The sequence below is a fragment of the Lepidothrix coronata genome, unplaced genomic scaffold (genome assembly GCF_001604755.1).
Source record: "Lepidothrix coronata isolate B3197 unplaced genomic scaffold, Lepidothrix_coronata-1.0 Scaffold67, whole genome shotgun sequence".
Classification (NCBI taxonomy): Eukaryota; Metazoa; Chordata; class Aves; order Passeriformes; family Pipridae; genus Lepidothrix; species Lepidothrix coronata.
Window position 1 is genome coordinate 134,015 of NW_016690247.1, and position 22,481 is coordinate 156,495.

The window sequence follows — 22,481 nt, forward strand, 5'->3', positions numbered from 1 at the left end:
TTCCTTAACACCTCTTAAATGGTTAGCCAAGCTCAGGCCAAAGAGAAAAGGCTGCTTTGGTTTAAAATTTCCCCCTGTCAGACAGAGTGGTGAAAATAATCCTTGTGGGCTCTTTTGCAGTCATATGTGAATTACTCTTAATCCAACATGATAAATTTAAGATGCTTGGGACAGGTTCCCATGTACTGACGTGAGGGTTATGTCTTTGTTAGTGGTCTGGTACAAAATATTTCTCCAATTAGTGTATTAGGTTGTATATAACAAAAAACCCCAAACAAACCAAACCAAAAAACACCCACAACCAAAAACCAAAAAAGTTGATTCACATTGATGCTTTGACTCATTTGTTCTGGAAAATCAAAATGCCGTGTCGGAGAGAAGTATAAAATTAGCTGAGAGCAAGGCCTGCTTAGTAGGCTGAGCCCTGTATGGCTCCCAGGAGTAAAGTCCTACTTTGTGGAAGGTCTGCGAGGCAGCAGCGGCCCTTGCAGTGACATCTGGAGCTCGGCCCACTCGGACAGACGGGGTCGTTTTTAGCCAGCCTGTCCCTAACAATGCCTCCTCAGAAGTTGGTTTTCCCCCCCACCCCGTCTCTAATGCCCTTATTATTAACAGAGGAGCTTCCAAAATCGGTTAGAGATGTCAAAGATCACCTCTAGATAATACAGAGACTGTGACCTTGGGAGAAGAGGAGGAGGAGCAGCTGAGGGCAGATGGCAGATGAATGTTATCCTGATACTGGATCTGGGCTTTTAACTCCCCTAGATGAGGCCAAAGCCCTAATTTTCCCTAATGTTGACTTATCTCCTGTAGCAAGTCTAATATTATCAGATGGGTAAATAGGGGTGGGAACACATATGTGTTCCCCTCCTGTGTGTATTTTAAAAACTACCATTATGATCATTAAGGTGGCTCCTAAAAATACTGATGACATTAGGAGCAGGCCTTGGGCTTTTGTGCATCTGGGGCTTCATTCAGAGCAGATGAGACACAAATCTTACAGGGTTGATTCTGCATCAGATTTCTGAAGCTGTAGGTTGAGATCCTCTTCTTTCAAGCTGGTTATTTTGATTTTGTAGGGATGAAAATTCAGTGTCCTGCAAGAACTTGCTGTTGGGAAACAAGGATGGAGGAGCCACCTCCTTTTACAGTTTGGTGATGAGGGATGAGCAGTTACACTGGGTGACTGTTCCACACTGACCCAGTGAGGTGTGTCCCGGGGTACACTGCAGCATTTCTGTGGTGTATTGAATGCTACAAGAAGGATTACACTGGAAACCACAGAATATTTGAGATAGTTCTGTCTGGTGGGATACCACGGAAGAACCGTGTCATGGATCATGGTGGATTTGTGTGTGGCACCTGCTGCAAGTGCAGGATAGAGACACATCTTTCATTTTGGTTAGGAAATTGTGATGAAAACAAGTGTGCTCTATACTTCAGTTTTTGTTCTGTCACATAAGTGGTCCCTTATGTAGTTCCTTATAAGTAGAAAATCAGCTTTTCCCATGGATATATTGAGGTATTCTGGTCTTTCACATTACAGAAGCTGGAATTGGTAAATTACAGGAATGTCTTTGGATTTTGGTAGGATAGATGTCACCAGAAGTGTTGTGTGTTAGTGTGAAACAAAGATCCTGGCTAAATTCAGCCTCTGTGGCTGAGGTTGGATTACAACATACAAAACCAAACATAGAATCACCTGCCAGTGGTAGAAAATTTAATGTTTAGAAGAAAGTGCTAGAACCACCTGAGCTGTTGAAAACAAAATAAGATAAATTACTGAGAATAAATAAACTATTGTGTATACAGGATGATTAAGAGGAAGTTGTATTTTTTTAGTATAAATGAAACAACTAAACAGAAGTACGTAATTTCTGAATATATAAAAGCACCAGATACCAATATCTGTATAGAACAAATGGATAATGAGAAAATGATGTAATGTAAATCTTTGTTTTCCACGCTTCATTAAATGGTTATAATTACTATTCATGTGCTATATACTAAATGGAGTACAGAGGACATTTTGTTTCTTTGTTTGCTTATCTAAATATCTTATATGTTGTGATGATGATTTTTTTGGTTATGCACTTAACTCTTCAGGGGGTACTTAATCGCTGAAGGGTTCTATAAATGCAGTTTTCAAAGCAATGCAAATTCGGGGGGAAAAAATAAAATAAAAAAGGACTAAGTTGTGTAAGTAGGTCATAGACATTGAAAGAAAAGCCAGAAAAATAGATTGCTTATTTTTAAACTGTCCTCCTGAAAAATTGGAGATTATCCTGTGGGAAATTTCTTGGTACCATTAAATGAGCTGGCAAAGCTAGTGTAGTGGCTAATTATTGGTATTTGCCCTTTTTGAGACATCATTTGATAGTACTGTTGCTAAAGAATTTCCACAGTATTTACACTTGAAAACTCAGTGTGAAGTTTGATCATTTTATTTAATAATTTCTAAGGCTATAAACGAATTTAAACCTAAAATATCTTTTTAAGACACAGTACACAGGGTTTTTTTTAAATCCCTAAACTCCTGGAAAGCATTTACTAAGTTCAGAATTATTTTACTCTTGTTCTTAATAAAGAAATCTGAATCCAACGTGGTGTTTTTATGAACTGCTTGTCAGCTTGGGTGAACCTTCTTCTGAAATAGTGCAGCTGCATAAAAAACTCGTGTGCAGGAAAATGAAGCAGATGGCTTTTGAAAGTAGCAGCTGGTATAGAAAATACGAGGCCAGTGATAGATTTCTCCTTAAATCATGTATGCTGGCATAGGGCTATTCTCTGGTTTCTCCATCTCACAAACACGGGTTCCCCCTGTCTCCAGGTTTTTTTTTAAATTATTCCATCTGGGATTTGCAACCCATTTCTGTAGCTGGGAAACTGCCCATTAGTTCCTAGTAAATTTTGAGGAGTTGGAAGTGGCACCGTCAGTAATTTGCCCCTTCAAGTAAAAGAACAAGTATTTTACAGGTCTGACATCAGAAATGAAACAGGGCTTGTGTTTATGTGCCCATCTTCCATGTGGGAAAAGCTTTTCAGTTCACGGTTCAGTGTTCACCTCCTTTCTTTTGTTATGATGTCTTTTAACTTTTAATGCCCAAATGACTAGAGACAGAAGAGAGATCTGTGCTCTGGCTAAAAGGTGAAGAATAGTGATAGAAAATATTTTAAAAATATTGTTTAGACTAGAAAGTGAATAAAGTGAATTCTCATGGAATGTCAGGAAGTATGTTATGGTGGAGGATTGCGTTGGACTTCTAAGTCCTTGTTTGCTTTAAATACTACTCCCCTTTCTAAGCATGTACTCACTGAACACAGATGTTTTATGTTGGGGGTGGGGGTGACAATTTTGTTTTCCCTTTTATTTTGGCAGAACACGTTAAAGACTTTTCCTACTTCCAAGAGGTTCATTTATGTTTGGCATTCCTATTTTCCTCACCTTGCATCCCTTCCTTGTAGTGCACTGTTTGTAGCTGTTGTGACCAAGAAGTTGGCTCCAAATGTGAGGTGTAGGCCACACTTTAATTCTTATTTGCCAGCCTGTGAATGAGCAAATGCAGGTACAGTTGCTTCCTCTACCCCTGACACTGCCCTAGTGCTCATCTGGAAGCCTGGAGCAGTTTGCATTTCCATTATACCATGTTTAATGGAACTTAAGTACACTGATCCTTTTCCCCCAAAGCATACACCTGCTTGACTGTAAATCTGATTTAAACTTGTTAGAACATTTAAAAAAAATAATCCGAGGGAAGAGGTGTTTGAAATCAACACCACAGTTTGCAGTAAGAAATTATTTTGGTCCCTCTCCTCCTTTAAACTGTTTTCCAGTATATTTTTCCTTGTGAGTTCAGATAAGCACATTATGCTGGAATGCAAAAGGAGTAAGTCAGTGGAAGCAGGTCTGTTGCAAGCAACATATACCCAAGTGATTCACTCCAGGCATCATATTTTGGGGGTTTGATTGTTAACAAATTAAAAGTATGTAGGCTTTTAGCTGTGTGACAGTTGAATTCATAATCTTGGTGTAAATCCAGGTGTTTGCCTTTTTAATTTGGCACCCTTTTATTGCTGTAATATTGTGACCATGAAGTATTTGAGATCACTACAGACTTCATGTAGTTTTATCATAGAGTATGTGTGTGTGTCTATATATATGTGTGTGTGTGTGTGTGTGTGATGTCTCTCTTGATGTACTCGTGAGCCTTCCTCCAGGCCTTGCACACTGGTAACTGAATTTCCAAGGCATAAGTAAAGGTCTGCACGTACCACCAAGGAGGGCAGTTCTGCAGGTGTAACATGAACTCAGAGATAACAGGATCTCCAAACCCCCAGGGATCAGGATTCATTCCCCCTTAACATGTGAATTTGTAATAAACAGAAAAAAAACCCTGATAGGTTTTGTTAGATCTGTAAGAGTTCAGTTTTTGTGTCTTTGTGTGTATATAGGCTTTATACTCTTGAAAGTGGGGCCTTTTTTGTCTGAAACAGACAGAAAATATTCTCATTTCTCTCATTTAATTATATTAACAACAACAATAATAATAATAATAAAAGTTATAATTGAGCAAACACAAAAGACTTCTAGGAACACTATTCAATTGCCTGTGGCAGTGCACTTAATTAGCATTAAATTATCTCTTGTATCTCTTCCACTTAATATTTGTTCAGGCTTTTTCCTTAGGAGGTTGTGCTGAACCTCTTACAAAATTCTTATCTAACCTCTGCACGAGCATTAGTTCGTGCATGGATCTGATGCCATCTCGAAGAGAATAGTCAAGCGAAATTAAAGGTGATAAGAGATGTTCTCATTAGTATTCTGGGAGTAGAAATTGAATCTGCTGGGTTTTTTTCTTAGTGAAAGTTAAAGAACGTGTGCGGGCAGGTTTCTGAAAAAAGATAAAATTAATTCCTTCTATCAATTTATTATCTATGCTGTCTGTAATAGGACACTGCTCAATCTAGACCCCTAGATTATGGACAGAGGCTTCCTGAAGTTTATAATCTCTTTGCATACCTTCCAGAATTTAAACACCAAAATAAATAGGTGTTTATAATGTAAAATACTTATTTTTTTTTCCAAAATGTTGGACTGGGGGAGGGTCTTTTAAATTTTCTTAGTCCTCAGTTCTGGTGCCTGTGATTTCAGGGTCAAACTGAGGAAAACATGACTGGAATTTGTGAAAGCTCACAAGCCAGAGGGCACAAGGAAATAAACCCCAAAATGTTTGGTAATGTTGCTTTTTTATTTATGGAATAGTAGTTTTGTGAGGCTGGCAGCATTTTAAAATCACGTTTGCATGACACTGGAGATGTTCTTAAGCTGTTTAGTTTAATAAATGAAGTACTTGAGTACTGGGATCCACAAGGCAACGAGCTGTGGAGATAAATGAACACACATTTGATCATGATACAGTGGGCCTTAAATTAGCATAGTTTCTGCAAGGGGAAGTTTTATAGGTCAGGACTGAAAAAAATGCTTTTCTACTGCCAGTTCTTTTTGGTATCTGAATACCTCAAGGAATGGATGGGTAACAGTTCTGAAATTTCCTGGTAATGCAAAATTGTTGAAATGGTTCAAAAAATTGTAAGTCTAGTTAAAAAAAAAAGTTTAATTAAATATAAGTGATCTGGGCAATGGGTATTTGATTTGGGTGGATGTAAGGCTGGCTAGGGATTTTGTGAACAGGTGTGTGCTTTTTAAGTGAAGTAACTTAGGCTGTACATGAAGGTGAATTCTTAGAAAAAAGATGGGAGAATTTCTGGAATATGAGTATCCATATGTGATCTTAACTCATATAGAAATTTGCATTTTCAGTTTCTTTCTTCTTCTGGAAATATCCCCATGTAGACCTGAGGATGAGGAGTGCTGTGCTGATATTTGACACCAATGTATGGTTGCAGAGGTCATTTATAGCAGTAACATGGAGCCTGAAAACTACATTTCTGATTTCCCTGCCCTGAGCTTGGGTCTGACAGTTTTAGTGCAGGACCAGTTTCTTGTCCTTACCGATGATCAGAAGTTCGGATTTAATTGTCTAAGTTATTATGTCATGCTGTTTATAGAATCATAGAATTATTTAGGTTGGAAGAGACCTTAGGTATCATTGAGTCCAACCATTAACCCATCACTGCCAGATCCAACACTAAACCACGTCCCCAAGTGCCACATCCATCCTCCTTTTGAACACTCCAGAGATGGTGATTCCACCACTTCCCTGGACAGCCTGTTCCAATGCCTGAGCACCCTTTCAGTGAAGATATTTTCCCTAATATCCAGTCTAAGCCTCCCCTGGTACAGCCTGAGGCCATTTCCTCTCATCCTAATTTATCCGTTGAGGTTTGTAAATTATTTAATAAGTTAGAGACATTTCATCCATTGGAGCAGGGACTGTGTACTTTGCTAACTCAGGACTCTCTGCACTCAGGGACCCTCATGGTTTTGAATGAAAATACAGAATCAAAACATCCTGACTTCCTGGAAAATGCATCTTTCAGTTTATATCCCTTAAAGCCATTGGAATTATCAAATATATAATATGTCTGTGGTTTGTGGTTGACTTTTTCTTTTAACCTTCAATCAGATAAACCTTTTTAAATGTTACTAGAAAAATTCAAAATGAAGACTGTTTCACATGGGAGGTTGTTTGTTGGTTTTGATTTTTAATTGTGAGCATAATGGAGAGGAGAATTATGAATTCTGTGTATTTTGTATACTATTACCACGGGAATACAGAATTATTATTTCCATATGTGTATACAAATAGCACACTGCGTGATGCTGAAGGACAATTATTCTCCTGTCTCATTAGTATTTGCAGGAATTGAATTGAGAAGAGCTAAAAGCTCATTGTTTTGTCATGTTGAGTTCCTGTATGAATTCAAATGCAAGAAGATTTTTTTCCCCTCACATTTCAGCTGTCGTAGTAATTCATTTTCTCACTCTTGCACAGTTTATCATATTTCTTCTTTCACATCTTTCAAAAACAAATTAGAACTTTTCATGCAGTTTAGAACCAGGAAGGTCTCAGGGTTTCTAGTCTGGGGCTGGATCCAGCTGCCACCCCGTGCTAAGGGAGTGCTGTGGTGGATGCTCACATGTTAGGAGGAGGATGCTGACAGAGAGGACTTCCAGCTGTTGAATCCACAGCTGTACTTCCTTATCTTTAAAATTATGAATTTCATAGCAGTAATAGTTTGAAATAAGTTTTCCTCACAACTTATCATCACTCAAAAAACCCATTTTGTGAAATGTGTTGCTTTCATAGTGTATCATCTTCTCTTTGATCTGCAAGTCAGTCATGTGGATTTTTGTGACATTTTGGGGCTTTCTGCAGCTTTAGGATCTTAGGCTTTAGGATCTCAATAGCAACTTCATGATTTCATAGAGGATACCATGAGCTGTTAAGGAAAAGCTGTACTTCTGCAGAGATTTGTTACTGGGGAAAAGCACCTGTTGTGCAAAAGAGTGAAGTTCTTCAGCACTGGTTCTGTTCTCTCTTACTGTCTGGTGTTTTTTTGCTGTTGTTGTTATTATTAGTTACTGTATAAATTATTCCAATGTGCTGAAAATATTACCTCAAAAAAGTAGGATTCTGTCTACATCGATGTTGGTAAATAAAACTACTCCAGGACACGTGATGAGGCTTTAAAGTATTTCCTGCTATAGATGGTGACAATCTAGTTTCACTCTTGGTGGTTCTTCTCGTTAGTTCAGGCATTATTTTAGGCCAGCGTGTGGTACAATTTGCACATAATACTCTTTTCACTTCTGTTTTTATTATCACTGTAATGCCCGGGCATTTGTCAGTTTTATTTTTATATTTAGATCCACCTAGAAAATAAAATCCTTTTGCCCAAGATGGTTCAAGAACACAGCCTTCCTTCTCATAGCCTGAATGCAGGTGGAACCACCTGCTCAGCCTCCTGTGAAGGTTCTGATTGTATTTAATAAAACATAGATAATATTGACATAGGTAAAGAATTTTTAAATCAAGTTCATTGTGGTTGAAATGGGTTTCTTACTAAAGTGCAGCTCATTTGTGGAGAATATGAAAGTAACTTCTTTTTTCCCTTCATGCACTGTGAATAGTCATTCAAAAAAAATTAAGATGTATTTATTTTAAAGTAGTTTGGGCAGTGTTTTAGTCTGTGTTGGAACTGACCTTTCTGTGATGCCTACCTGCTTCTTTTGCTGTAGGTGAAAAATGACTATATGTTAGAAATAGCAGATCAAGTGGACCAGGAAATTGCTTTGAAACTAGGTTGCCTTGAAATCCGGTAAGTTGATAATTTAATTTATTATTCAACATCTTTCTGACAGAATATATACATTAATTTTGAAACTGCTTATAGTTAATCAATTTCTGACCAGTAGAGTTGAATAAAACATCATAAGACTTTTTTTTGCTACAAAGTAATTTGAAGAGAAACTGAATAGACTGTATTTTAACCAATTTCTAGTGGTTTTTAAATTAACATTATTTTTAAATTTTAATTAATTACATCTTGATGCTGCCTTTTGGGTGAATTCATCTGAATAATTCAAAGGCCTGTAGAGAACATTGAAGTATGCTCAAAAAAAAAAAAAATGCATCTGTGGTGTTATTTAGCAAATAGTCTTGTGATTCTGCATATATAAATCCTACAGCTAAAGAATGTAATTATAGATAAATGCTGCTACCTTTCCTCTCTGTATTTACTCAATTTTTAATGTGCTGTTTTGGAATGATTAAATCTTAAGGATCCTTTTGGGTGTTTTTGATGTTCTTGTCAACTGTATAGACAGCTGGAAAATAAAGATAAATATATCAGATTAAGAGATCCTTGAGAGAGTTCCCAGCTTTGAAATGCATGTGTTGGGTTTTGCTAATTTATGGAGAATTTCAAGCCTGAAACATTTGCTTTAGTTCTGCTGATGTCTTGAACAGGGAGATTAAGGAAGAAGTAAAATTGATAAGAAATGAATGACAAATGTAAACTTGTTAGCAGAGAATAAAAGTGTCCTTTGAACAGTATTTTCCAAATTAACCCAAAATTTAGGCTTATGAAATTGCCCAGGTATCACAGGAGAACCCGATGTCTTTGTTATAAGTTTTACTGGTCGCCCCAGAGCAAAGAAAAATTCTTTGTGTAATTAGGAGCTCCTTACAAAATCCTTGGTGCCTCATTTCGAAACAAGTAATGAGTACAATAATCTGTGATCGTGTTGTCAGCCAAGTCCTGCTTTCCCTGTTTCTAAAGCTGTGGCTCTTCATGACATTTTCATGAGACATTTCTAGTAGATGACTACTTAGACTCTTACCCTGAGCCTTCCTGGTCCACTTTCTCCGTGGAAACGACAGCCCCAGCCTTCTCCTGACAACAGCTTATCTTATTTCTTAGTTTGGTTTTTTAATGTGAATATGCCTGGATTGAAACAGTGAAGTTTTCATCGTGCCCTGCTTCCTCTGGTTCTCCCTGTTCCATGCACAGAGTCCTCTTACAGAGGTCCGGTTGGAGGTGGAGAAGAGCTGCTGAGGGGCAGGTTGGGGCACTTCTTTTGTTAGCAGCGGTAGTTTGAAGTGGTTCTGAAAATGCAATTAATTTGTAAAATAAGTGTCTGTTTAGGTAGAAGAATAATGTACTGCTATTTATATTGTAATTCATTCTGGCAATGTTTTCTGATGGTAAGTGAAAGATTTGACTAAATTGATGTTGTAGTTTTTAGGCTGGATCATCCAATAATTGTTGCTTTCAAATATTTTTCCTGACTTCAGGAGATCCTACGGAGAGATGAGAGGCAATGCATTAGAAAAGAAGTCCAACTATGAAGTGTTAGAGTAAGTATTGTGTTCTGGCTTGAGGTTTGAACTCTTTTCTTTCATCAGGAACATTAAATTCAGTTCAACAGCAGAACATTTTTGCTGTAGTTTTTAATTCCAAGTGTGTTGAGATGCTTTAAAGTAAGAAAATGATGATGAAACCTGAAGGTGTAGAAGTAGGAAGAGCATCTTTAACTGTGGTCCAATGAAACAGGTTTGGAGTTGTTTGAACTTGGCTTATTATGATTTTTAGCAATTTTGCTAATGCTTATGGGGTTCATCAACTCCAGTTCTAAGGTGATTTTGTTCCTAAATGTGTTTCTGTGCCCAGTTGCATTCCTCAGTGGTGATTCATCTGTGGCAAAGTTGGAGTTACTTGAAAATGTTTGTGGTATTGTTTTTCCTTGTTTGCCCAGTTTGCATTTTCTGAGTTGTGACTTTGCAATCAGCAAGTTCATTATTTATCTGTGTATCCCAAATTTTAAGAGGACCAAGAAGCATCCTTATACTGAGAGTATTTTGGCTGCTTAATCATGTGGTACAGGAGATGGCTGCAGTTCAGACAAACCAAAGTCCTTTAGAAGCTTCAGGGATTGAAAACTGGGTATATTTGTGTTTATACAGTGGAATGAGTTTCAGACATTTGTGCACCAGTGATACTCGTCACTACTAATTACCTTTCTGAAAAGATGCTGTGCAGTTTAACATAAAATTGGGATAAAAGGTTGGTGTAGCAATCAAGTCTCTATTTTTTTTTTCCTTATTTTTAATGACAGTGTGTGCTAACTTTTAGAGGTGTGAAATTAGAACATTTGGAGGTGGAAGATAGGATTTTACATCACAGTCAGTAAGTTCACAAGGATTTTTGGGGAAATTTTATGATTGTAATAAAAAGATAACTTTGATGAATTGATTGCTTATCTGTAGAGTAGCTGGTGTTTCTGTAGTGCTCCTCTATCTATGTGGGATTTTTAAAGCCTTAGTTTTGTTTGAATTAGGGGTATTTTTTTTAAGGACTTTAGTTTTTTGTCTGTAGTCACTAGTAGAAATATCCTGGGTTTGAGAAGCAAGATGTGATTTTTTTTTGAGATATAGCTGGGAGAAATGAAAAACACTTTCAACTGGCTATAGTATAGATAATTACAAGCTAATAAGAGTCTGCAAAACATGCCAATGATTACCAAAACGTACTAATTTGATCTTACCACCTTAGTAGCCCATAAAGATTTAACTACACAAGAAATATTTATTGCTCAAGAGAGGCTTTTTGTTAATTTTTGAGAGGGGCTGCTAGTTTTAGTACATCATGAGGCACTTAACCAGCTGAGAACAATTTTTAAATGGCTTTTTTTTTTTTTCACTGTGTGTGATTGCTCCTTGCCTGTCTTTGTCAGATGTCTATTTGATGTATATTTGTCTTTGATCAGATTGTCATACAAAGCCAGATCTGGATGGGAAATGGTAGATAGAATCAAACTGTTAAGTAGCCTTTAATAGTTGGGCCTTCATGGAATGAAAGAAGAATTCTTTCATAATAAATGCGAAGCCTGTTAACATAGAACAGGGATAATTACAAGTACAGAAATGGGAGCTATAGGAAGGAACAGCTGCAGCCACAATTTGGTAAAAAACATGTTAAAGTGTATTATGTTAATCTAATGTTACTTTGTTGTTGTAACTTCAGTTGAGATAAAAAAATACAAACAAAGATATATGTTGCCTAAAGCTGCTTATCATTATATGACAAGCGGCATCATCTATTTGCAGTTGTTGTTTTATTACTCCTATTGAACTTTATACATTAAAAATAAAAGAATTTCCATTTAAGCCCACAAGAAGGCTGGAGTAGATGAGGTTAAACACAAAGCTGTAGTAGAGCTGTATGAACCAGGATCTCATTATGTCTTGCTGGCAATCAGAAACCAGTTGACTGAGTTGGTGTCTCCCTTGCTGGCCATTTCACCCCCACACAGCACAGCTGGGCAGGAGTGTGTAGGTTGTGTGTTTAAAACTGTTTGTATGTTCCAATTTCCTGTGTTTATTCTATTATTTATAGGTATCCATAGGTTGTTGTGGAGCAGGGCATTAAATCTTTGTGGTTGTTACGTTAAATTCTCCTCCGGTAAATAAATTTGCGATCTCAGCTAAACACTGTTTTATTAATAAATTTTAATTATTAAGAGTTGTGGTCCATTGTACTCTGCATAAGAATTTCTTAATTTGTTGCACTCAGATCAGTACAAAAGGCCACTGTACAACTTGTTTTAGTAATGAGTCAAATGAGATTGTCACAGCCAGGTGCTGCAGGACTGTTAAGATGTGGAATACTGGGGTGATGTAGGGGCTTTGTTTCAAAAACACCATCTCTCCCTCAAATGCCTTGTGTTAAACTAATATATCCCTTGTCAAAATGTCTTTGCATATTACTGAGATGGTAATAGTGTGTGAGATTCATTGTAACTGTGTGGGATGATAAACTGCATATCATTTGCATTTTAGAAGAAATGCATCAAAGGAATTAACATTTATGGAAGTTTTATAATCTTGCAGCTTACTGTCATTGCACAGATGCCAGTGTTCGTGTGCACAGGAACGTTCTGCTCCTCTTAGCTGAGGATGTTTTTGGTATGGAATTGTGTACTGCTCATCTTCAGAGAGCTTTAAAAATACCCTGGTTTATTCTCTTTTGAGAGAGCTTTTTATATTGACTTTAATGTTGGCTTTGTTCTTGTACCGTTAGGTAGCAGCAAATAAATCCTGAATATCTCTGCTTGCTAAAGGCCTTTTCTTTCTTTGCCAAAAGTAAGAATTCCAGATGTATTTCTGTATATGTTCAAAGCATGGAAAGCTTGCTTTCATACTTGTTCCAGAAGCAGATAAGAGTGTTTGAAAGAGATGGTAACCTCTTAAATTGAAAGGGAAAAAAATCAGTAACACCTTTGAGAGGCAAAGGATATAAATTCTTTTCACTTTGTTTTTCCTTCTTTACATGCAGATTTTTTGCTAATACTGTAGTTCATGGTCACACAATGTTTTTACACCTGGTTGTACAGAAGTCATCTTCTGCACCAACATATCCCTGGCAACTTCTCAAGGACTTATTTTGAAGCTCATGTTTAGTTGTAGTGGAACAAACACACATTAGACCTAAACTGCGTGCTGCACATGACACAAATGTTTAATCTAATGGCTCTGCTTTTCAAACCAGGGCTACACACCTAAGTGTGAAGGTGAGCTCCATGTAATTTAGTTTGCAGCATTCAAGCTAACAGGCAGAATTAGGATCCTGACTTACAAATACAAAAAGTGAGATTATATGGAAGAAAAAAGCTGCAAATTTAAATGTTGGATGGTCCATATGAGGAAAAAATGACAGTAGAAATTTAAAGAGACTTTAATTATAGTTCTTCAGAGGGTAAAACAGTAGTGGAATGGCAGTCAACATGCTTAGTGAGGTGATACCATGAGGATTCCTATATGGATTCCTGGATTCTTTAGGCCAGGTTGGGGCTCTGGTCAGCTTGATGTAGTGGAAGGACTAGATGGTCATTAAGGTCCCTTCCAGCCCAAAGCATTCTGTGAGTCTGTGTTGTGTCTCCTACTCCATTCTAATAGGGGTTTATCAGTTTTCCATTTTCATGTTGCTCCCTCTTCACCTGAATAAGAATAGTTTTTCAATACTCTTTAAATTTTTAAAACATTTACAAAGAACTGGCTTTATTCTCAAAACTCCTCTGTGCCCACGCCAACATTTCAAGTAACAGACTTCCCACACAGGTACCTGTTTAAATGCAATATCCTTTTGGGTTGAAACTAGAGGTGCTGCTATCCCTCATTTGCTGTGGAAGTGGCCATGCTTGGAGTTTTAATTGTACTGTTTGTGTTGCTCTGAGATTGCCAATGACCTTACCATGAAAGTTGTTTGCTATATTGTATGTGCCAGTTAAAAAGCAAAACAAGCAGAAAACAGACCCAAAACACCACCCTGAAAAAGAGCATTATAATAATATACAATGTTTTTGATATTAATGCCGTGTGTATTTTTTTTTTTTCAGGAAGGATGTTGGTTTGAGACGTTTTTTTCCGAAGAGTTTACTAGATTCAGTGAAGGTAATTATAGTTCCAGTCAATCCTATACTACTTTAAAGAAAAAAGTGTCAGAAATCTGAAAATTGCATTATCGTTTTCACTGTATAGTGCTGAGGGAATTGCTGTACAGTTGTGCTTTCTTGGTGAAAAAACATCCAAGCTGTTTATCGGATTGGTAGGATCTAAATCCCAGTAATACAGCCGTGCATCTGGCAGGACTGGGATAACAGGGATTCACATGGCCTTGGTGAGCTTCTGTGAGAGGGGCACAGCTCTGCCTCTCAGACCTTGGGGACAGAAATGCAAAATAAGTCCTTGGATCCTCATATATCAAATAACTTTTCTTTTTTTTTCTTCCTCAAAAGAAAAATGAGACTTCTGGAGAAAGAGGAAGGGGACAGAAAAAAGCATATTTTACTGGCAACTTGATAAGACATGCTCTGCCTTCCTTGCTTGAGACTCTATCCAGCTCATTCAAGGAAGATTTCCAGTAATTTCTACTTATGTTAATCCCAGTTAAGACTATAAACGTTACTTGAATCTCACTCCCGTTGAAGTCCATATGTTCTCAGTGTAAAAAATGCAAATTTTTCTCAACATGTGTTGAAAAGGGGGATTAGAACTGGTCACCAAGTATTTTACAGCTACAGCCACCTTAATATGAATGTCTTGGTTAAGATACCTATTTACCATTCATACATGAAAGTATAAGTCATAAATTGCTATTTTGGAGCTGGTTTTGGTAGGCAGTGGTGCTTTATAGAAATAATAGAATTCAGCTTCAGATTTGCATTGTGATTTAAATGGGTAAATAGAAAAGGTCTGTCATGACGGGGTTTTGTTTCAAAAGACTTTTGAAAATCAGGAGCTAATGAAGTCAAGTGGATTTAAGTAATCCCTCTGCATTTTAATTTAAGCAATTATCTGAAACTGTATTCCCTGCTAACGGAGAAATTGTGGTGAAAGGCTCCAGATGTAAAAAGTAAGAATAACGGTCTCAAAAATGGGATTGTGGAGCCAGAAAACTGACTGACCAAGAAAACTGCTCTTTAGACATCCTGAAAGGGGGAGAGTAGCAGAAAGAAGAAGCAGAAATTGCCAGAAGGTGAAGCTTAGTGGAGCTTTGCAAAGTCATGAAAAAAATAGTTGGATGTATGAAGAGGAAAAACAAGGGAAGGAAAAGCGGGTTTGCTTTTTAATGAAAATTAAATCCCTATTCAAAATAATCTAGGATCAGTCCAAATTCTTAAATGACTCTTGCACTTTGTGAAGACCGATGATTTTGAACTGGCAGGCAAAGGAGGGCTCCTGATGGCCGTGAAATATGAAATTACTTATTTCTCTTGATTCTCTCTGCCTTGAACAAATGCAGAGGGAAAAAAATGGTCCTTAGACAAGCTTTTAAGAGCAAGTTTTCAGTGCATTTCCTTTGAGGTTGCCATTTGCAGATATTTATGATAGATGCCCCCCTTCTGTTATGGAGGTGGTGTGTTTTTTGGGCCTTTTCAACCTGGAGAAGGGAAGGGTGGGGAGACCTTAGAGCCCCTTCCAGTGCCTAAAGGTGCTCCAAGAGAACTGGAGAGGGACTTTGGGCAAGTGATTGGACAAGGGGGAATGGCTTTAAGCTGAAGGAGTGTAGTTTTAGATTCAATATTAGGAAGAAATTCTTCCCTGTGAGGGTAGTGAGGCCCTGGAACAGGTTCCCAGAGAAGCTGTGGATGCCCCATCCCTGGAAGTGTCCAAGGCCAGGTTGGATGGGGCTTGGAGCAGCCTGGTCTAGTGGAAGGTGTCCCTATCCGTGGGAGGAGGTTGGAAACTGGATGATCATTAAGGTCCTTTCCAAGCCAAACCAGTCTATGGTTCTGACTGACTTTCTGTCTTTACACCTTTGCTAATGATCTCAGCGTTAAAGTGAGGAGTAGTTCTTGGTGGACTGAAAAAAAGCCAGGTAACACATGTTACGGGTCAGGAAAACAAACCACGGACACAATAAAGTATCTTTAAACAACCGAGTGGCTGAAATAATTGGGACAACTTCAGCTGGCAGATTTTTTTTCATTTTGTAGTGACTTGGTCCTGATATTTGCCAGGTGATAAGCTAAGGCTGAGGTTTGCAGTTCCCTTGTTTTTGGTTTTCTCAGTAAAAATAAAGATAACAGAAAGGTACGATGTGTGAGTCCCACAAAGTCTGAGGCAGCTCTGGATGCAGAAGGGAGTTCTCCTGGTTGCCAGATGCTCTATTGTCTTACCCAACTCTCTGCAGCCTGGTTAGAGTAATGATCCACCTGATAGTTGCTGAAAGGTTCTGCTAAATTGGCACAGTAATTTGAAATTAGACCAAAGTGACAGATTTCTTTGTTAACTTTACAACAATGTGTTCAGGGACGAGGGTTTTTTCAACCTGTATATGCATCGTTGCAAAACTGATCGTTATTTTGGATGTGAAAGTGCAACAGCCCTGGATCACTGCTACTGGCATTCCTTCTGAACACTCTTGATAAAAAATTCTTGCTATTTTGACTTCTAAGTGTTCTGTTAAGGCTTACTAAAAATGAGTGCCTGATCTGGCTGGAAGTGCTAATGAGAAAAGGAAGTTGATATTTGTTTAGTGCCTGGAGCTTTAACAGGCAAAGTGAAAGAATAAAAGAGTTTTATTGCTGTTACAATGGGACATTCAGATATGTTTGGGTGCAGGAACAATGGTAATTCCTGTCTTAACCTTGGCATCTTGCAAAGATAAGCTGGTTTTGCTTCTATTCGTTGTTGTTAGTTGGAAGGTATATTAGAAATGGTTTTTTAAGCCCATTGAGTCACTTTAGGCAGATATTTTAATTCAGGATTCTTGATTGCTTGTTCACTTTGGGGGCATGTTAGAGATTGCTTCTCAGGTCCTGTTTTTAGTTTCATGAGTGGCAGCCTTTCCAGGGATTATACTTATATACAGACAGATACTTCACTTTTCATGAATCTTGATATAGCTTGTCCTTGTAGTTCTTATATCCTTTACTTGCTTTCTCTTTCAGGATGTGTAATTAGGTGTCTTGCTCTGCCCTAGATGTTGGAAGGTTGATTTGTACTGCTCTAAGTGGTTATTTACACCCTGGAAACAGTCCATAAAATCATATGCAATATAGTTAAAATAGTTAATCTACGTATTTGCTATACTTTTTACATTTCACTTACTATTTAAATTTTACCTTTTTATATGGAAGTTACTTTGCGTCTTGTGAGACTGAAAGAATCCACTATGTAATGGATAGTCTTAAATTATTGTGTGCAGAGATTAAGATACAGCTACAGCTGGCTTGTTATTACCAGGTAAGAGAGAGAAGGGTGATTGAGGTTTAAAACCTTGTATGAAGGTATAAATTGCTGTGGTTTTGTATTGGTACTCAGTTCAGAAGTTGGGGGAATGAGGAATCTAAAAAAAATATTCCTGGAAAGATTAACATGTTGTCTTTTACTGTAATTTATCCAAGATATTATTAGTTAAGCCATCCCCTCTATAATATAGCAGAAATTTAAATGACAGAACTGTTACTTATATTTTGAAGCTTCTTTTTTTTGGTTGAGAATTGTCTGCTTTTCATTGATAAAGACACTGTTCGTGCTGCTAAGTGACCAAAACTCTTAAAATGTCTCTCACTGATGAGATTTAAAATAGTCGTTCTCCGAATATTTTAATACCCAGGCCAAAACACTACGGAAATTAATCCAGCAAACATTTCGACAATTTGCCAACCTCAATAGAGAAGAAAGTATTTTGAAATTCTTTGAGATCCTCTCTCCAGTGTACAGATTTGACAAGGAATGCTTCAAGTGTGCTCTTGGTGTAAGTAGAGGAATGTGGCAGTCACCACAATACATGCTGTTATAAATCTAATTTCATTTGCTTAGTTCGGCACTAATTGTTTGCTTAGTTTCTGTTTTGATGTAGAGACAATTGGACTTCAGTAAAAACAAAATGTATTTATTGATTTTATTTAGAACTTTCTCCACTGACTGTTTAAAAAAAAAAAATCATTCATTAGTAGGGTAAGAATTGTATGCTATTAAATATTTTTATTGGTGCTTTGCTTGTGGAAGTCAAGTGCTTTTCTCAGCCGTTTTTGTGAGCAGATGAGGCTTCTCAGCTTCTCTTGTTAGTAAATTTTGTTCTAATGCCTGATAATCTCTACTCATTTCAAAAAAATTTCGAGGAAGGGCTTTAAGTCTGCAAATTTTGTGAAAATGGACACTAGAGTAGAAATTAGAACTTGAACATCAGTGTCCATGAGAAGAGGAAATAGAGGAAATCCATAGTTCTCATGTAGACCTAAGATAAAACACATGGAAATGCATTTTGAGTAGCAGGGATCCCCCGGAAACCAGTCATGAGGAGTTTTGCTGCTTACAGAATTACTTGATTTTAATATATTTCTAAAATGTTTGAAGAGCTTAAAAGCTTCTAGATGTTAATTACTGAAACCTGTAACTGTAATGGTGGAGGATAGTATTTCTTAGCAAGGTTTTGTCTTACTATTGAAATTTTGCCCTGTCTTTCTCCTTTGGTTCTGAAGTCAAGCTGGATTATTTCAGTAGAACTGGCAATTGGCCCAGAAGAAGGAATCAGTTACCTGACAGACAAGGGTGCAAATGTAAGTCTGCTTCTCTTTGGGTGGGTTTCTTCTCAGTTACTGCCTTATCAACCAAGTGAACTGAACTGTCACACAAGGGGGAATGACAAGGGTGATCTCTGAGTTAAACACAGAATTCAACACAGGAGAGCTGGAGCTCAGCTTATACAGCTGTTGGTCAGATACAAGATTGTGGTCTGGGATAAAAACATACATTTTCCAGCAGTCTGGAGGGATGTTGAGTAGCTGTGAGCACAGACTCCATGTGCTTTACCCGTTGAGTTTTTTCTCTCTTAACATCCAAGAGGTTGTTCCCACTTTGGTGTGTTCCTGGAGTTACTCAACAGTGACCTCTGTGGGCACAGTGGTGGTGCTGGATTAATTTTCCAGACACTGTGGATAATTGTGTGTGTTCTTAGCCAGTGGTAATGGAACTGTAGAAAGAAACAGAGGAACAGATTCCTGCAAGTGTAGTTTGGAGATCAGTCTCCGTGTGCTTTTGCAGCATCAGGGATAAAGGTGAAGTATTTTGCTGTAATTTTGATTTTTTTCCCCCCATTTTTTTGCGGCCTTTCTGCAGCCAACTCATCTGGCAGACTTCAATCAAGTGCAAACTATTCAGTATTCAAACAGTGAAGACAAGGATAGAAAAGGGATGTTGCAACTCAAGATAGCAGGTGCACCTGAGGTATGTTATTGACAGTTGTGACAAACTACTACTAACTTTCGTTTTCCTGGGAAGGGGTGGAGATTAGTATGCTCTTAATGTGGATATTCTGTATATTGTACTCTTGTTCTGGGTTTGGTGTTAAAGTACATTTAGAGGTCATTATGTGTTTTAAATTTTGTGTCTCGTGCTTTTAGACTTTGATATTTTTACAAGAAGCTTAATATAAAAATATTAACTCTTCAGTGCGGTTTAATAGCACTGCATGATACTGTGTCCTAAAGAGGGAACTAAGCAATTTAACTTTTGTGAATAAAGGAAATGTGAAAAAGAGAGCATTTGTTTTTTGGGATTACATGGAGGCAGCACTGAAGGTGAAATCAAATCTTTTCCTCGGTCCAGTGCACCAGGAAGCCCTCACTGTGGTAGAGGAGGGAGGACTGAGGGAAGTTGTCAGATCTGTGCAGAGGATAATGAATGTTGATATTAAAATTAAGAGCTTGTCTGTATGTTTCTCATCTCTTTTTCCACTGTCCATCTTTTATTTTTTATTATTATTATTATTACCTGTCTTCAAATTGGGAGGGGTTCTTTTTAGGCAAAGAATAAATTGCTGCAAAGGGTGGGGAAAAAAAGATACCACCTGTGAGGGCTTTAAGGAATAAGCAGCTTCTGCAGAATTGTGAATAGAGCAATAATGTCATAGCAGTTGTATTGGACAGGGCTTGACTGGAAGTTTAGCCAGCAAGCCACTTCATAAGCCCAAATAAGTATTACATGTGGGTGGAGGGTTTTATCAGTTGTGCTTTCTGAACCTCCTGTTGGAAATCTGCTACACAAAAGGTAAAGTGAGAATCTCTCTGGTGGTTCTCTGCTCACCCACAGTTTTCTGTTTACTGTTTGCGAGCGTGTGTGAAGTTCTGATGCAATGACACAGCTGTTCTGCTCAGTGTTTGCAACTACAATAATCCCTCTTTGTTGGTGCCTTGTTTTTTTTTCCCCTCTGTAGCCTCTGACAGTGACAGCACCATCCTTAACCATTGCAGAGAACATGGCAGACCTGATAGACGGGTATTGCCGGCTGGTGAACGGAGCCACGCAATCCTTCATTATCAGGCCACAGAAAGGTAAGGGGATGTTCAGCCTGGTGGTTCCTGCACTCATATCTACTCAGAGGTTATTTTGCATTTGAATAGAAGGCACAAGGCTGCAGCAAAACTCTCACTTGGAAGCTCTTTCCTTTCAGGGAGGAGCCATGAGGTGTTTTTGTTCTGAGGAACACTGATAGTAAATGTCACTCCATCAAAAATTACTTAATGGCTGATAATTTAGACTAGTTGTCAGCAATCACTGCCTTACACTGATTCTAGACTTAAGTAACAGGAGTAAATTGTGGTTAAAGGCACTCCTAACAAGGTTGTGTTATCTTGTAATGTGATTCCCTAATATACAAGTGGAAATTTTGGCTAGAAAGCATTTGGATAAGGTTCTGGCTAGTGATGTTTTTTAAATTTCTGCCTTCCTCCTGGATACTCAAAACATTTCTGTTTAAAAAATAACAACGTAAAGAGAACTCTCATGAGTTTCTCTCATAAAATAGAACTAAAGCAGATGCATTTTGGAGTATCAGTCAGTTTTTATAGCAACTCACAAACTGGAAGCAGTGAGATGAGAGTGCAGGTACACCTAGATTTAAAGAGAGAATTCTAATTAATTTCATTACAATTTTTTCTAATATCAGTCAACTTTTCTTGTGGAAAACCATCCAAACAAGGCTGCTCAAGAATGCAGTTTTCTGTTGTCATGTACTAATCTTTACATGTGGAAATTTGTCCAACTTTTCCACTTTCTAAAACAACTATGTCCTTCTTCCCTACTTGTAATACAGGAAGGTACACAAACTGTCCCAGCGTATCTCCAATCTGAAACTGAGTCCTTTTTTAGCCACACACTTGCTTTTTTGTGCCACTGGTTTTCCCTGTTCTCTAGTTACTCAAGTGGGGTGACGTTATTAACATAGTTCAGGTCCATCTGTAGCATCTGTGCATGGCACAAAAAATACCCAGACTGAAACTCGATCATTCAGTAATGAAGAAATGTGATTTTAAGGTGTTAGATGCTATGACAACATTTAGTAGTTGTTCATATTATTCTTGTTTGCCTGTTTGTTTAGTATTTCTGACCCCTAGTGTGTGTGACTGACCTTTAGCTCCAACACAAGCGGCTTTGTTATAAACTTAGGTTAATTGTGCAGCCTTATCTCCATACAAATGAAAATCTTCCCTCAGCACAAAGTCAGCTCTCCAAGCCAACCTGGTACACAACCCAGAGATGATGAAGCATTTGCCCCAGAACTGACACCAAAATGATAGTTTATTGTTCTAAAAATAAAATAGGCATCACAAACCAAGATTTTCATTTTGCTAGACTAGTCTGTTCCTGTGAGCAGTTGTCTTTTGTGCCTCTTCTTTTCTGAAAAATCTTGGTTTGGGGTTTGTTACAGTCCTTATTATTCACTCCTCACACTTTCATTCTAATACCAGTGGATTGGCTGTTTTTCAGCCTGAACTGTAGTAGCCACAGTTGAGCTTTTAAAACTTTTTCATGTCTTAACACATTACCTCTCCCTGCCTCTCTGTGTATTACTGAGTCAGTGGATAGCTCTGTCTCTGCTTTTCCTTTGGGGACACATGTGGACTGTGTGCAGTTCTTGCCACTTCCACACTGGTGGCATTTCAGAAATCCGGTCTGTTCACTCTGCATTGCCAGTGCTATTACTGGCTTTCCTTTTCTTACCTGTTCTTGCCCAAGCAAGGGAGCAGCTCCCAGTCCAAATCTCTACAGGATTCACCATGTCCTTTTTTAATACCTGGTGCATACAAACAGCTGCCATCTCATTTATCAGCTGGGCACGAGGATCCTGACTTACTGCTGCTGAAGTTGCCAAAAAAATTGACTCACTCTCTTTGCACTTTTTCTAATTCTTGTCTTGCTCTGACCTGACTTGCTTATCGTGAGCTCTTACATCTTCTAGATTCACTAAGCTCTGTGAAGGGCAATATCCCTGATTTTCCTGTGCCTTGCACTGAGGTTTGCTGGTACATGTGAGTGCAGAATAAATCAATGCATTTAATGCAGTGTGTTTATTTGAGTGATACTCTGATAATATGGAATTTTAACATGGAGCAAATGACAGTGTTTAGTTAAAGGAACATCATGGAGCACTTTGGGAACAGTCCTCTTTATGCATACATGAAGAGAACCCCTCTGGTTAAAATAAATTGTGGGTTTCTTTTGTCTGAG

At 37.9% G+C, this 22,481-nt stretch overlaps 1 protein-coding gene across 15 annotated transcripts in view; it reads left to right on the forward strand.

Moving 5' to 3' along the window:
• The window catches only part of PTK2 (protein tyrosine kinase 2), a 190,753-nt gene that overhangs the window by 106,906 nt on the left and 61,366 nt on the right, over positions 1–22,481 (forward strand). For all 15 annotated transcript variants that reach the window (XM_017818296.1, XM_017818297.1, XM_017818282.1 and 12 more), the window contains 7 exons: positions 8,204–8,283; positions 9,762–9,824; positions 13,862–13,916; positions 17,587–17,727; positions 18,455–18,532; positions 19,092–19,199; positions 20,188–20,305. In XM_017818296.1, coding sequence (XP_017673785.1) covers positions 8,204–8,283; positions 9,762–9,824; positions 13,862–13,916; positions 17,587–17,727; positions 18,455–18,532; positions 19,092–19,199; positions 20,188–20,305 — 643 coding nt within the window. The remainder of the gene's footprint in view (positions 1–8,203; positions 8,284–9,761; positions 9,825–13,861; positions 13,917–17,586; positions 17,728–18,454; positions 18,533–19,091; positions 19,200–20,187; positions 20,306–22,481) is intronic.